This window comes from Rattus norvegicus, chromosome 1, assembly GCF_021556685.1.
Source record: "Rattus norvegicus strain SHRSP/BbbUtx chromosome 1, alternate assembly SHRSP_T2T, whole genome shotgun sequence".
NCBI lineage: Eukaryota > Metazoa > Chordata > Mammalia > Rodentia > Muridae > Rattus > Rattus norvegicus.
Genome location: NC_141534.1, coordinates 50335319 through 50352500, shown reverse-complemented (window position 1 = coordinate 50352500; position 17182 = coordinate 50335319). Strand labels below are relative to the sequence as shown.

The following is a 17182-nucleotide window of genomic DNA, read 5'->3' as shown; positions in this document are numbered from 1 at the left end:
AGTGTGGTGATTATTAAAAATTATAACTAGAGACTAAAACAAAGGAACAAAGGAAGCTGTGTGGTGATCTGCAGCCCAGTGGTCTACCCTTGAGTTGGGCCTGTATTGCTTTTCCATACTGAGGATTGAACCTAGGGCCTTGTATAAGCTAAGGAAGCACTCTACCACTAGTACACACTGGAGGTGGGGCAGGAGAGATGTTTAAGTCTGTTCTAGATTTCTTTCTGTTACTTGTGATAAAAAAAAAACCCCTCTGGCCAAAAGCAGCTTAGGAGAAGAAAAGGTTTGTTTGGCTTATATTTCTAGGTCACAGTCTACCACTGAAGAACTCAAGGCAGGAACTCAGTGACAGGAACCACAGAGGAACCCTGCTTCCTGGCTCACTCTCTGGATTCCTCTGCTACCTTAGCCCAGGCTCACTTGCTTAGGAATGGCACCACCCACAGTGGGCTGGGCCCTCCTACATCAATCATCAATAGAAAAAATTCTCTCACAGAGGTGGCCACAGGCCAATCCGATCTTGGCAATTATTAAAATGAGATTCCTGCTTCTCGAGTGACTCTAGGTTGTGTCAAGTTTACAATAAAAACTAACCAAGGTCTTGAGTGATTGTTCAGTGATTAGGGGCACAGGATGCTCTTACAGAGGACCCAGATTTGATTCCCAACAGCCACATAGCAACTAATAACTCGCCAGAGGATCCAATGCCCTTTTCTGGGCTCATCAGGACTGTACCATGTGGTACACCCAACAGCCAAAATACCCATACACATATAATAAAATACTTAATGATTTTAATTAAACATCACAGAGACAGTGCCTCTTTATATAGGTCATACTAAACTTGAATTCATAGTTCTCCCACCTTATTCTCCCCAATTCTAGGATTACAGGTGAGTACCACCATTCTCATGGCTCTGAGCATCCGAACATGAACTAAATGGCTTCACTATGCTTTGTGATAGTATTGTATGTGCATTAATACACAATGTGTTGTTCTTTTACCAAAAAGGATTGTATTCACTCATGGTGTGTGTGTGTGTGTGTGTGTGTGTGTGTGTGTGTGTGTGTGTCTGTGTCTGTCTGTCTCTGTGTGTCTGTCTGTCTCTGTGTGTCTGTGTGTCTGTCTGTCTGTCTGTATCTCTCTCCCTCTGTATGTGTGTGTGTCTGTGTGTGTCTGTGTGTGTCTGTGTGTCTGTCTGTCTGTCTGTCTCTGTCTGTGTGTCTGTCTGTCTCTGTGTCTGTGTCTGTCTGTCTGTCTGTCTCTGTCTGTGTGTCTGTCTGTCTGTGTCTGTGTCTGTGTCTGTGTCTGTCTGTCTGTCTCTGTGTCTATCTGTCTGTGTCTGTGTCTGTGTCTGTGTGTCTGTCTGTCTCTGTGTGTCTGTCTGTCTGTCTCTGTGTGTCTGTGTCTGTGTGTGTGTGTGTGTGTGTGTGTGTGTGTGTGTGTGTTTTTACACGGATCAGGAGTTCTGTTCTCTCCTCCTACCTTGTGGATGGGTCCCGGGGATTGAACTCAAGTTTAGCAGAAAGTCTCTTTACTCCACTGAGCCATCTCTCCAGCCCTCATGCAGTTACTCTTGTTTACTAGCAATGGTCCAAGTTTCTGACTTGTTCCCAATGCTAAATGCTTTATATTGGCAAAGTTATGTTCTTTTCAGATCGTTGGGTTTTTTTTTCAGAGTTATTTTCTAACTCTGAAATTTCTTAACTCTGTGGCAAAGTCCCGTAGCCTAGAATAACCTCGACTCAAAATGTTAAGTATTTCATTTCCCTAAAAGGAATTGTAACCCAATGGTGTTTGGCAATGGATGTATAATTTATGGTGGAAAATAGGGTGCTGAAAGGTGGCAAGGGAGTCTATAAATAAGAATGGGAAAACATACCCCCCGAAAGAGAGTGGGAAACCAGGGGACCCTAATTATAGAGACTGCCTTTCGGCTCTTGATGTGATTCTCATCTGTGTCTCAGCTGTGGTTGGCCTTGTCGCTGGGGCACTTGTGCTGTTGCTACCTGAGACCAAAGGGAAGGCTCTGCCTGAGACCATCGAGGATGCCGAGAATATGCAGAGGTAGGAACGTGGGCTCCCCCAATGAACTCCTCTACAGACGTTTAGAGACACTTCTAGATCCAACTGGGGAGAAAGATAAGATTGAATTCCACATTTCATATCACAGGACCAAAGCAAACTACATCAGAGCTTTAAACATCAAACAGAGACAAAAAATTAGTGGACGTGCTATAGGAGGATTGGTTGTAATCCAGCTTCATAATGAGCAAGGTCAGTCTAAATGTGACCAAAATAAAAAGAAAAGAATAATAATATGAAAAAGTTCAGGACCTATGGGAGAAAGATTAGTTTGTATGCATTCAGCACAAAAATTCAGAGTTGAATTGAAACACTGTCATTGCTGGTAAACCTGGATAAAGCGTTGAATACTATGGAAAGGCCTGGCTCTCTGAAGGTATATGGAGAGAGCTCTAACAGAACCCAGGGAGCTGAGCAGTGGTAGTGCAGGCCTTTAATCCAAATACTTCTGAGGCAGAGGCAGGTGAGTCTCTGGGAGTTTGTGGTCAGCTTGGTCTACAGAGTGAGTTTCAGGACAGCAAGGGCTACACAGAGGAGTCTTGAAAAACAAACAAACAAACAAACAAACAAACAAAAACCCATGAGAACATCTTCCCCCAAAAGGAAGAGGCTGGGGCCCCTGACTCAGTGAAAAAAAGAGTGAATCGCTCACGCATACCTGAAAGTAAGTTCCACCTCTTTCATAACCAGAAATATGTGAACTGATGCGGCCCAGTTATTCCTTTGTTTCATCAGGGATCAAAGTACCTGAGGGAACACACTGTACTTGGGAAGAATGTGCAGGACCCAGCAGCCCCCATGTGTCTGTGGATAGAACATTGAACCCTTCATGATGGTCAACCCAACCACAGAAACAGGGAAATTGTGTTTGTCCTTTTACCCAGTCCCTACCTCTTGAAATTTTTGCATGTGAAACGTGTGGGTAGTACTCGTCGTTAAAGGATCTTTCAATGCGACACAAGAAGAACCTAAATGCCCTTCATTTGGGAATTTGTGATATAATATAATTATTATGTCACACCAAAGTACATATAGCCACTAAGAAGAATGACATAGCTTTATATCCACTGTTAAGAAAAGCCCTAAAATAAATTGTTATTTGAAAAGAAACAAAGCATAGAAAAGCATTCATTCTAACATTTGGGTAAATATAACATAAATGCATAGACATACAAATATAAAATAGTATTGGAGATAAAATGACGAAAGAATAGAAATATTCAAGTAGCTCCCTCATCTGCGCTTTTTATTTCCATTCTTTCTATAACCTCTGGTTACAGAGATATAACCTGTGGTCCCATAGATCTTTTCTAAAGTGACAAAAGGCACATAGGCTCAACTCCCAGGACCGTGACAAAACCAGATGTGGGAACCTGGAACAGGCATCTCCTCTTGTTGGCCCTGTATGGGAGCTACTGGATGGGGTCTCACTCTTTGGACAGCAAACCTTCTGTGGTAGACCACAGTCCCCATTTCCTATTGTCCTGGGCCTGGCCCACTTCTATTACTGTCTGGTTCCCGTGACTGTTTGTATTTGAAGTGCTTAAGCTAAAGCAGTCTCTCCTATCTGAAGCCCCTTCCTGTGTGCGTTACCCTCTCCCCTGGAGGACACAGACTCCATCCTGAACATAGTCACATTCCTACAGCTGTCACATCCTGGCAGAATAAGCCCCAGACTTGTACCATATACTACCCAAAGTCCCTCCAGGTCTATCCTCATCTAGCTTCTGAGGCAGATGGGTAGTCATACACGAAGGTGAGGAACAAGGGCATAGACTCACATAAGCTATCCAGATGGCTCGGACTTTGGGATTTCATGGGAATATGAAGAAAAAACTGGGCTATTAGGCTAAGGGTCGTGCAAAGAAGGGCAAGAGGCAGGCTATAAAGTTGGTACTGAGAACACACTTTTGTTATATCTCCCAGACATAAAGAATAGGACCAAGAAGGAGTCCCTTCCCTGCCAGCAAGGGCTGTCAGTCTACCTAGTTACAAACACAGCCTGTTTGATTTGTCTGACTGCTCTTTACCCCCTAAGCCTGCCTCACTTTCTGTACATGAGGCACGGTGGGAGCAAACATGTTCTAAGACTCTCAACCAATACTTTCCTGCCTTCTCTCATCAAAGTCTCACGAAATGCGTCTTACTGTTAATACCATTGACAACTGAAAAGAACACAGGCACAGAGATAGACAACTTTGTCACATAGCCAGTAAGCGACAAAGCCATAGTGCCAATTGGGCCAGCCAAATTACTTGGTCATCATAAGAGGGTTGCTCAGACCTAGGATAAGGCATCTCCGTATGTGTGCAGTGCTAGGCATTCAGACTGTGTCGATTAATATGCTGACTGCTGTTCTTGCTGCTTCTGGTGTAGAGGTTGCGGTCGCTCGAGCTTCCTTCCATTGTGTACTCATTGTTGCTATTAGTGCTATTTTTCTTGGTGCTCCCATAGCCATTGATATTCAGTTGACACAGTTGCTGCTGCTGCTGTTGATACTGCTATTGCTGCCATTGGTGCTGCTGGTATTAATGCCACTATATCTGTCACTGATGTAATTGATAATACCACCACTGCAGTTGCTACTGCAACTATTGCTGTTGTTACTGCTGAAGCTGCTACCATTGTTGCTGATACTCTTGTTGTTAATGGTACCATTGCTATTGCCATCAGTGCTATTGTTACTGATCTAGGTCTCTGCTGCAGCCAGCATCAATAGCTATTGGTATTGTTACTGCTGCTCCTGTTGTTACTGCTTCTGCTGCTGCTGTTGCTCTTGCTGTTGCTGATATCATGGTTGCTGCTGCTGCTGTTAATGATAATGATATTGTTACTGCCCGGGCTAATGCAGCCATTGCTCTTGTTGCTGCAGTTGTTGCTGCTGTGATTGGTGTTGCTGATGCTGTTACTGTTGGTGTTATTGTTGCTACTGCTACTACTGCTATTGTTGCAGCTGTGGCTGTTACTGTTGTTGCTGTTGTTACTACCACTGCTAATGTGACCATGACTAGTTTAAATGCAGCTACTGCTCTTGATATTGCTTTCGTTGCTGCTGTTATCCATGCTGCAGATCCTATTGTTACTGATGCTAATACAGCCATTCTTTTGCTGCTATCGTTGTTGGTGATAATGCTGTTGCTGCAGCTGTTGACAGTATTGCTGCAGCTGTTGACGCTGTTACAGTTATTGCTGCTGATGCTGGAGTCATTGTTGCTGTACTAATGTGGCCAGTGCTATCATTACTGCTGCTGCTACAGTTGATGCTACCCTTGCTACTGCTGCTGGTATTGCTGCTGTTCCTTCCACTCCTGTTATAACCAATTAACAGTTGCTGCTGTTGCTGGTACTGTTTCTGTTGCTACCACAGCAGTTACTGATGTGGCTGCAGTTGCTGAAAACAATACTGTTTCTGCTGAGGCCATTTTTAGTACTGGTGATGTCATCGTTGCCAATAATGTTTTGGTGTTTATTGTTGTTGCTGCTGCTCCTGTTGCAGTTACTGTTCCTGCTACTGTTGTTCTTACTTCTGTTTCTGTTGCTGTTGGAGTTGCTATAGTCACTGTTGTTGTCCTTACTGTTGTTGCTGCTGCTGAAACTGTTCCTGTTGTCACTGTTGTTCTTGTTTTTCTTGCTGTCATTGCTCTTATATTGGCTGATGTTGCAGTTACTGTTGTTGCTACAGTTACTGTGGTGGTTGCCTTAGTTAATGCTATTGCTGCTGCTGACACTGTGACTGTTGCTGCAGTTAATGTTGCTGAAGTTACCATTGTTTCTGTTATCGTGGCTGTTGCTGAAGTTATCTTTGTTGTTGCTGTTACTGTTGCTATTATTGTTACTCTTGCTGTTGCTACTGTTACTATTGTTTCTGCCTTTACTGTTGTTGCTTCTGTTACTGTTGCTGTCACTGCTGTTGTTCCTCTTACTGCTGCTTTTGCTACTGTCTCTGTCGCTATTGCTGCAGTTGCTGTTGTTATTTTTGCTGCTGTCACTGTTGCTGCTGCTACTGATACCATTGCTTCCGTGGCTGCTGTTCTTACTGTTGCTGTTGTTGCTGCTCCTATAGCTGCTATCACTGTTGCTGTTGCTGCATTTACTGTTGTTGCTGTTATTGTCACTATTGCTGTTGTTACTGCTGAAAATGTTGCTGTTGTCACTGTTTATGTTGCTACATTTGCTGTTGTTGCTGCTATTACTGCTTAAACTGTTATTGCTGTTGTCACTGTTGCTCTTACTATGATGGTTGCTGCAGTTATTGTTGTTCCAGTTATTGTTACTGTTGCAGCAGTTATTCTTGTTTTTGCTTTTTACTACTATTACTATTACTATTACTGTTATTACTGATGCTTCTGTTGCTGCTGCAGTTGCTATTGTTGCTGTTACCATTGCTGTTGCTGCTGTTACTCTTGCTGTTGCTATAGTCACTGTTTCTGATGTTACTGTTGTTGTTGCTGTTACCATTGCTATCACTGCAATTGCTGTTGCTCCTCTTATTGTTGCTTTTGCTGCTCTCACTGTTGCCATTGCTGCTCTTGCTGTTGCTGCAGTTACTGTTGTTGCTGATGTCATTGTTGTTATTGCTGGTTGTTACTGGTGATGTTGCTGCTGATACTGTTGCTTTTGCTGTTGTCATTGTTGCCATCACTGCTGTCACTGTTGCTGCTGCTACTAATGCTGTGGTTGCAGTTACTGTTGTCATTGTCATTGTTGCTGTTGCTGCTGAAACTATTGCTGTTACTGCTGTCACTATTTCTGTTGCTTATGTCACCATTTATATTGCTACAGTTGTTGTTGTTGCTGCTCTTGTCACTGTTTCTGTTGCTGCTGAAACTGTTGTTGCTGCTGTTACTGTTGCTGTTGTTGCAATCAGTGTTATTGCTGCTGCTGCTGCTGCTGCTGCTGCTACTGTTGTTACTGCAGTTCCTATGGCAGTTGCTGTAGTTAATGCTGTTGCTGCTGCTGACACTGTGACTGTTGCTGCAGTTAGTGTTGCTGAAGTTACCACTGTTCCTGTTTTTGTTGCTGTTGTTACAGTCATTCTTATTGTTGCTCTTACTGTTACTGTTATTGTTACTGTTACTGCTGCTGTTGCTGCTGCTGTTACTATTGTTTCTGCCTTCACTCTTGTTGCTGCTATTACTGTTGCTGTCACTGATGCTGCTGTTGTTCCTCTTACTGCTGCTTTTGCTGCCGAGACTGTTGCTACTGCTGCTGTTACTGTTGCTGCTGTTACTGTTGTTGTTGCTACTGTTATTGTTGCTGCCATTGTTGCTGCTGTTACTATTAATGTTGCTGCTGCTACTGGTGATGTTGCTGTTGTAGCTGTTGTTGTCCTTACTGTTCCTGTTGCTGCTGTGGCTATTGCTGTTCTTACTGTTGCTTTTGCTGATGTCATTGTTGGCATTGCTATTGCGACTGATGACCTTGCTGCTTCTCCTGTAGCTGCTGTCACCATTGCTGTTGTTGCTCTTACTGTTGCTGTTGCTATTTTCATTGTCACTGTTGCTGTTGCTGCTGAAACGATTGCTGTTGCTGTTGCTGCTGTCACTTTTACTGTTAGTGTCATCACTATTGTTGTTGCTACTATTACTGTTGCTGTAGTTGATGTTGCGGCTGCTGTTTTGACTGCTACTGTTGCTGTTGTCATTGTTACTGCTGTCACTGCTGCTATTGCTGCATTTACTGTTGGTGGTGGTATTGTCACTATTGCTGTTGTTACTGCTGAAACTGTTGTTGCTACTGTTGTCACCATTGATGTTGTTGCTGTTACTGTTGCTGTTGCTGTTGCTGCTGTTGCTGTTACTGTTAGTGTTGTTGCTATTGCTATTGCTACTATTACTGTTGCTGTAGTTGATGTTGTTGCTACTGTTTTGACTGCTACTGTTTCTGTTGTCATTGTTACTGTTGTCACTGCTATTGCTGCATTTACTGTTGTTGTTGGTACTGTCACTATTGCTGTTATTACTGCTGAAGCTGTTGCTGCTGTTGTCATCATTGATGTTGCTGCTGTTGATGTTGCTGCTTTTATTGTTGTTACTGCAGTTACTGTAGCAGTTGTTATAGCTCCTGCTGTTTCTGCGGTTGTCACTGTTTCTGTTGGTGTGGTTATCACTGTTCCTGTTAGTGTTGCTGTTGCTAAAGTTATTCTTGTTGTTGCCGTTACTGTTGCTATTACTGTTACTGTGACTGCTACTATTGCTGTCACTCTTGCTGCTGAAGTTGATATTGTTGCTGTCACTATTGCTATTATTGCTGTTACTGTTGCTGTTGCTATCATTATTGTTACTGCTGTTGCTGTTATTACTATTTCTGTTGCTGTTGCTGTAGTCACTGTTACTGCTGTTACTGTTGTTGCTGCTGTTATTGTTGCTTTCACTGCTATAACTGTTGCTCCTCTTATTATTGCTTTTGCTTCTGTCACTGTTGTCATTGCTTTTGTCACTGTTGCTGCAGTTACTGTTGTTGCTACTGTCATTGTTGCTGTTGGAGCTATTACTGACAATGTTGCTGTTGTCACCATTGCTATCGTTATAGTTACTGTTGTTGCTGCTGTTGTCATTGTCACTGTTGCTGTTGCTGGTATTGCTGTTGTTACTGCTATTGTTATTCTTGCTGGTGCTACTATCACTGTTGCTGTCATTGCTCTTACTGCTGCTGTTACTGCTATCACTGTTGCTGTTGTTGCTCTTACTGCTGCTGTTGTAGTATTTACTGTTGTTGCTCCTATTGTCACTGTTGCTGCTGCTGCTGTTTCTGTTGCTATTATTATAGTTACTATTGTTGATGCTGTTACTGTTGTTGCAGTTACTGTTGCAGTTGCTGTAGTTACTGCTGTTGATGCTACTGTTGCTGTTGCTACAGTTATTCTTGTTGTTGTTGTTGTTGTTGTTGTTACTGTTGCTATTACTGTTATTGGTGCTGTTGCTGTAATTACTGTTGCTGCTATTACAGTTGTTGTTATAGTTGTTACTGTGATGGTTGCTGTTGCTACTGTTGCTATTGCTGTATTTACTATTGTTGCTGCTGTTGTCACTGTTGCTGTTGCTACTGTTGCTGCTGTCACTGTTGAAACTCTTGCTGTTGGTGCTGTCACTATTGCTGTTGCTGCTGTTACTGGTGCTGTTGCTTCTGTTAGTGGTGCTGTTGCTAATGTTGCTACTGTTGCTGCTGTCACTGTTGAAACTCTTGCTGTTGGTGCTGTCACTATTGCTGTTGCTGCTGTTACTGGTGCTGTTGCTTCTGTTAGTGGTGATGTTGCTAATGTTGCTACTGTTGCTGCTGTTGCTGATGTCACTATTGCTGTTTCTGCTGTTACTGGTGCTTTTGCTGCTGTTACTAGTGTTGTTGCTGCTGTTACTGGTGCTGTTGCTACTGTGGCTGCTGAAACTGTTGTTGCTGCTATTAAAGTTGCTGCTGTAGATGTTATTGTGGCAGTTGCTGCAGTTACTGTTGTTGATGCTGTTGTCACTGCTGCTGTTGCTACTGTCCATGTTGCTGTTTCTGCTGTTGCTGTTGCTATTATCACCCTTTCTATTTCTGCTGTAATTGTTCCTACTGTTACTGGTGTTGCTGCTGTTGCTGTTGCTGTTGTTGCTTTTACTATTACTACTGATACAGTTACTGTTGTTTTTACTGTTGCAGTTGCTGATATTGCTGTTACTGTTGCTGCTATTACTGTTATTGCTGGTGTTACTATTGTGGTTGCTGTACTTACTATTTCTGCTGTTACTGTTGCTGCTGGTGTTACCATTGCCATAATTTCTGTTCCTGTTGCCGCGGTTACTATTGTTGCTGCTGTTCCAGTTATTACTGCCACTGTTGCTGTTGCTACTGTTACTGTAGTCACTGTCACTATTGCTATTGTTGCTTTTATTGTTGCTGTTGCTACTGATACTGTTGTTACTGTAGTTACTATTGATGTCCCTGCAATTACTATTGTTTTTTATGTTACTGTCGAGTTTGCTGCTGTCAGTATTGCTGTTACTGCTGTTGCTGCTGTTGTTGTTGCTGCTGCTGCTATTACTGGTGCTGCTGCTGCTGCTGCTGCTATTACTGGTGCTGCTGCTATGGCTGTTACTGGTGCTGCTGCTGCTATTACTGGTGCTGTTTTTTCTTTTACTGCTACTGGTGTTTCTGTTACTGTGACTGTTGCTACTGTTCCTATAGCTGCTGCTGTTATTGGTATTGTTGCAACTCCTGCTGTTGTTTTTACTACTGTTGCTGCTGTCATCACCAGTGTTGGTACTGCTATCAATGCGGTCACTGCTGCTACTGTTACTACAGTTGTTGTCCATGGTGTTGCTGACATTGCTGCTCTTGGTGCTGTTATTATTGCCACTGTTGACATTGGTACTGCTCTCAATGCTGTTGTTATCATTGCTGCTGACATTGTTGTGGCTGACATTGTTGCTGCTGATGACATTGTTGCTGTTGTTGACACTGCAACTCTTGCTGACATTGCTGCTGTTGTTGACACTGCAACTCTTGCTGACATTGCTGCTGCTTCTGCTGTTTATGCTCCCATCACCATTGCTGCAGCTGTCATTAATGCTCTGTAGTTGGCCCTGGAGACTCGGGGAGCTCAGTAGATTTGATTGTGCCCCTGCCTGGAACCTGGGAAGCCTACAGCACCACTGGCTGATTTGATAAGATTCTGTTATCCGCACCTCAGACTGGACTGGTCCAGAAACTGAGACCATGTGGGGAAGCTGAGGGAGGAGTTGGGGAGCTGGGGCAGCCCACACCTGATTCAGTGCGAACAGGAACATGTGCAAAAGGTAAGGCTGGGAGCAGCACAAGAAGGAGAGTATCCCTCCTCCCAAGACCATCAACAGTATCCATATATTCATAGAGAGGATACTTAGAGAACCTACTCGCTGAGCGATGTTCTAATTGCAGCTTTCACTCATGAAATAGTTAGGGAAGACTTGGTAAAAAGAACTTCTTAAATTCTGTATGAGAACCGACCAAGGTGTCTGGATTCTTCAATCATTATATTTAACCAGTTTAGAGTTATATTCAGCACTCAGCTATATTCTCTGTTATGGAGGAACATGGGACACCAAGAAGGGAATTTAGGAACACCCTCTCCAGTGAGTTATTCTCCAAACTCTACCCTTTATTTTTTCATGAAGACCATCACTCAGAAGGCATTGCAAGAATGATCTTGGGCAAAGTCTACATTTAGGTTTGATTTCACTTCTTTTTGTTTGTTTGTTTGTTTGTTTGTTTGTTTCACTTCTTTGTTACCCACTTGATGCTCCCTTTCAACTCCTCATAACTTCTTTCTCACCAGTCTAATTTGTCTTCTTATTGCAGGCCAAGAAAAAAAGAAAGAAAAGAGAATTTACCTCCAAGTCAAGCAAGCAGACCGTCCGCTAAGCTAAAAAGAAAGGGCATCATTGCTGCTGGAGCTGACTTTGCTCTCTCTGAGGCCAGAGATGGAGCTTCTCTCTCCCCTCCCCCCAAACCCACACAAACCAACCTCACTTACCCCTGAACTCCATCAGCAAGAGCTGTAGCTTGCACGGTCTGTTGCACTGATGTGTCAAGCTCTTCCTCCCAGCCAGGATTTTCCGCCTCACTCTGCTCTCAGCACTCCCAGGAAATGACCATTGCTTTACTGGATTCGTTATGGTTGTTTTTTCATCTTTACATTCTTTATTTAGTTTCCTTCTCCACCACAACATCAAACCAAAATACCCAAGGGAGCTGTGGGCCAGGACAACCAACTATTAAAGAAGTAAGAAATCTGAAAAAACAATAAACGTGGGAGAAGAGATTTTCATTTTATCTTGTCTTATTTTAGGAAACAAAAAACTCAGAATGTACATCAGGGACTAGGAATCAAGACTTTCAATATCATAAGTCTGATGAAATTTCAAGATATGTTATTTACTGTGTGGATCACACATGAAAAGGATCCTGAACACAAGAATGAGGACACAAGTTGAGTAATCCCCAAGCCTGCCTGTACTCACAGAGGATAACCACAAGTGCATGCCTTCTGGAAAAGTGCAGCAAGGGGCATTCCTAGCATTACTGACTCAGTCATGACAGTTTTTCAGTTTGGTAAATTTTTTTCTCAAAGTTAATGGCTCTTAAAAATGGCATTAGTATCTTACCAAAGTAATAAAGTGAATACATTTTTAAAAGACAAATATTAGGCCTGGGGAGGTGGCTCAGTCAGTAATGATGCTTATCTTGCAAGCATGAAGACCTGAGCTTAATCCCCAGGCCAACGTAAAGAAAAGGGTAGAGGAGGAAGGAGGTGATTGAACTCTTGCCATCTCTGTTGGGGAGGTGGGGACAGGCACGTCCTTGGGGCTCAGCAGTAAACTAACCTAACTTACTTGGTACATTTCAAGTCTAGAAGAGACACCACCTAAAAAAAGAAAAAAAATACAAAGGGGCTGGAGCGATGGCTCAGAGGTTAAGAGTATTGTCTGATCTTGTAAAGACCCCGATTTGATTCCCCCACATACCCATGGCAACTCACAACTATCTAACTTCAGTCCCTGCAAATCCAACGCCCTCTTCTGGCCTCACACAGGCATCAGGCATGCACTTTGTGCATAGAAATGGAAGCAGGGGCTGGAGAGATGGCTCAGTGGTTAGGAGCATTGACTGCTCTTCCAGAGGTCCTGAGTTCCATTCCCAGCAACCACGTGGTGGCTCACAACCATCTGTAATGGGATCCAAGGCCCTCTTCTGGTGCGTCTGAAGACAGCAACAGTGCGCTCATATACATAATATAAATAAATCCTAAAAAACAAAAACAAAAAAAAACAGGAAACAAAATACCCATGCACATCAAATAACTTCTAAAACATTTAATGACAAATATGATAACCTAGAAATGGCCAGTTATAAAATGTGCATCTTCGTTTTGAAGAAATACAAATTAAAACTGAAATGACATTTTTACTTATCAACTTAATGAAGTAATGTTAGTAATACTGAGTATAGGCAATCACCAATGGTACATTCTTTTAGGGACACAGTTGTCCGTCCATATCACAAGTGTGTCTGATTCCATAGTCACTCCTCTGTTATTATCTTTGATAAACAAAACTCTGCACAGAGAGGCATTTGAGAAGTATTTGTTGCATCCTTTATGGGTGGTGGCAAAAATAAGAAATGATTCAAGTTTATGTCTATGAAGAATGCTTACATAAGCCATGGCATCACCATTGAACAGTTAAACAGGGCAAGAGAAAGACCAATAGATGCTCTGATGAGAAAGTTCGAGTACAAAGGTCAGGAACAGTGTTAGACAAGTAATGTGAAAATCAAGAATGCTTACTTACATGGTGGCCCATGGAGAAGACAAGGCAAGATTTTCTATACTTTTGTAACGATTGCATTCTGTGCGTTCGTATGTGCCCTGCTTTCATATCTACTGCTGTGATAAAATGTGTGACAAATGACAACTTGCAGGAGAAAGGCTCTCCTTGAGTTTAGGATTCCAGGTCACACCCTGCCCCTGGAGGGAAGTCAAATCACGAAGCCCTTAACAGCCAGTCATGTCCACCGTGAAAGAAGACCCTGGAAAAAGCCTGGAATCTATGTGTCCCCATCTAACTTCACATTTCTATTGATTTACATCTGCTTCATGTTTTAAAAGTATTTAAATTGTCACAAAAGCAGAACTCAGTTTTACATGCATGATGGAGCCCCTTACAGAACACCTCAGGTGAGTGATTTCATTACCAGACACACGAGAGAAATTGAATCCGGATGTCTCTTGGGAAACCTGGAGGTGGAAAGAGAACTATCATGTGGCTGCCTGACTAGGAGATGCTGCCCTGCCCACTAATTTTACAGAATGTCCATCCTAGGAACAAGGAAGTCCAGGCTAGTGGTGTGGGTTTCCCTAAACTCAATACCAATACTGTTAGCAAGACAAAATTGACCCACCACAAACCTCAGGGACAACGATAACATATTCAAACCTGTTTCCCTTTGCTCAACTGGTAAGTCTGAGCCCCAAACACTGAAATAACTTGGGTCAGCCAGAGAGACTTCCATTAACTTCTGACAGCTTCACTCCACTGAGATCAGTAAGCTTGTGTCCATCTGGATCTTCAGCGGTCTCTGCCATGTTTCCTTGAGGCAGGAGGATGGACAGTAAGATCATGCCCATGGCCACTGTCACTTCAGCCTTTAGCCCTTCCCCTGGTTTATCTGGTTCAGGACAAAGCATTCACCAGAGGGCGTTTCTCACCAGCACACCCTCCTTTAAGCTCTGGGCCTCAAAAGACTGACGTGTCTGCTGCTGGTTCCAGCTGCCCTGGCCTGGTCCCCTCTCCTCTCACCCCATTCCCACCTGCCCCAGCTAATCCGTAGCTTTTCACCAGGACACCAACCAAGCTCCTTCTGGTCCCTCATCAAGAAATTCACAACCTATGACCCAGAATCTGAGGACTCTGCTGTGAGGGACGTGTGGGCCTGGAAGACACTGCTGTCAGTGACGTGTGGGCCCCGAGGACTGCTGTCAGTGGCGTGCAGGGTGAGGCCACTGACTTTCTAAACGAACACAGCTGTGCCAAGGAAGCTGGCTGTCATTATACAGAGAGTTCAGGAGCTCTTAGTGATCTTAGGATCCTGTTCCCAGAGGCTCCTAAAAAGCAAAAGTCGTTCAACACCAGGTAGGTCCTGGTTGAATATAGCTGACACTCAGAACTCTCTCCCCAGGATCCAACTTCTCCAGGTATCCTGGGAGGTTCGTTTTTGTTTTGTTTTGCTTTTGAAGCCCAGGCTGGCTCAGAGCTCACTATGTAGCTGAGGACAGCTGTGAACTCCTGATGCTCTGGCCTCTACCTCCCTAGCGCTGGGACTGCAAGCATGGGCCTCCACACCTGATCTAAGACCCCCCACCCCAAGGTGGGGTCTATATGCTAGCCAAGCAGCTACCAACTAGACCGCAACGCCAGCCCTTCCTAAAGGTTTTCTGCACATCACATTTCCATCTAAGAGTTTTACTGCCAATGAGGAAATGTTTCCTTGCCTGTGTGTGTTGGTAAGAAGGGTCTGGGAAAACATGCAATTTTATTTTGCTTGCCTGTTTTCTAAGTTCCTTCCCATTCTCAGAAAGGTTGCAAGCACCCAAAACTAGATGTTTAGTGACTCTACCTCAGCCTAAGGGACACTAAGGGGAGTGAAGCAGAGTCCTAGGTCTCAGTCCTCACAATCACAGGGACCAGTGACACCCCAGCACAGCATGATGCTGGAGCAGAACTGTGCTATGTGCGCAGTGCTTTGTAACACTACACCACAGCCAGAGCCCAGGATTGGGTTATGTTGACCTTTCCTACAGAGTAATCCTTGCTGTTAAATAACAACACTGCATCACATGGGACAGAGACAAGATGAGCAATTTAGGGATGGGTTTTGTCTCCAGTGGAGACAGAGACTTGAAATAAATGAGCAAGCAGTGATAACACAGTGTGATCAAAGCTCCCTGGGCAGGGGAAAAAGGGGCCCAGGACTCATGATGTCAAAGCTGGGTCCTTCATGCAAACCCAGGACTAGGCTCCCTGGGGAGCAGACACTTAACTAAAATTCTTAAGAATTTGTCAGCAAGGCGCCTGGACCCGGGCCAGAGTAGGCAGTTGAAGAGAACTGGATAGGGAAGAGATTTGAGGAAGAAGAATGACAGCGAATTAGATGTTCAGCAGAAGTGAGAGGAGACTCCAAAGCAAGCTTCCCCAGTGAGAGTGATTTCACAAGCATCTGTCAGAAGACAAAGTGGAAATGAACCCAAGCACTTACAGCCCAGAAACCCTCAATAAGGGGCCGATATCCCTCTCTATCTGTCCCATCACCATCCACGGAAGAACATGAGCATGCCAACAGGTCTGAATGCAGTCTAAGAACTCCTAGAGGGCAAGAAAAGCATTTTAGAAGCAATTTCATCCAAATGGTTAAAAAAGTAATAGGCTTAAAATTGTAGAGAAAAGATTGTTTTTAATTCTCACTTTTATAGTTTTGGTGTTTTCTCAATTTTTTGTAATGCACATACATTTTTTTAAAAAATATTTCTTAGGGGCTGGGGTGCCTAGTGGTGGTACAATTGGAGGAGAAGGAGAACAATGAGGAGGAGGAGGGGAAGGAGGAGGAGGAGGAGGAGGAAGAGGAGGAGGAGGAGGAGGTCAGGAGGAGAGGGAGGGGGAGGTAGGAGGAGGAGAAGCGGGAGGAAGAAGAAGACATTGTCACATTGGAAATCAAGCCGTGAACTTTTGGGACACATTATCACCCTGTGTCCGACCCTTCAGTATTTTCTTGCATTTTCAGAAACATCAACTGGCACATACATTTTACTTATTGCTATAGGAGCTCAAGCTTTCTCCTAATTTTAACAGAGTCCCTGAGAATTGTCTGCTCTGTGACTGTGATCAGCACATGAGTCTTCTCTATCTTTTCAGTCCCTCCCAGCCGTGTGACTTTCCCATTTTCATGGTGACTTTATCACCTTGTGAGTTTTCTGTCTTCACTCATTGATCTCAGCAGGGTTCCGTCTGGCGGCTCGTAGCCTTCTCCAGATACAACGTCTGCCTTGGCCTTGGCAGTGCACCTTTGCCTTGCCTTTATCCCTTTCTGATCTTGTTGTAGGGGTCCATTTCCATTTCTAGCCCATGCTGTCATTCGTGTGGTTCCTCCTGTTTCATTAATCTACATGCAGAAAAATACGCACACTTAAAATGAAAGGAAGAGGTTGGGGTTTTGGTTCAATGTCTGCCGTTTATGAAATGCCTTTTCATTACATCAGACTTCCAAAGCAGCATTTTTAAAGGGCGTGCGTTATAGCTCTCATGCCATTGTGTTTATAAGCAATTCTGCGTCCTTCTCCTCCCCACGCTTGGCTCCGGTTAGAGCAAGTATTCATCATCACATTTTGTGGAGGGAAAATCTACTTTTCCTCAACAGAGAACAATGTGACTAGTCACCGAGGAAAGATCTTCCACATTCTTATCAGATGAACCATGGTAACTTAAATGTCTATCTAGAAAAAGAAATACAAGGGTTCTGTGCTTGTTGAAAATTCTACACTGTTGAGCTATGTTGGGAAAGAGTTGACCCAATAATCCAATAATCGTG

At 43.6% G+C, this 17182-nt stretch overlaps 1 protein-coding gene across 1 annotated transcript in view; it reads left to right on the top strand.

The window, feature by feature from the left end:
• The window catches only part of Slc22a2 (solute carrier family 22 member 2), a 42151-nt gene extending 30290 nt beyond the window's left edge, over window positions 1-11861 (top strand). Inside the window, 2 exon segments of the mRNA NM_031584.2 lie at window positions 1969-2068; window positions 11402-11861. Of these exon segments, the coding sequence (NP_113772.1) occupies window positions 1969-2068; window positions 11402-11582 (281 nt within the window). The 3' untranslated portion in view covers window positions 11583-11861.
• The last annotated feature ends 5321 nt before the right edge of the window (window positions 11862-17182 follow it).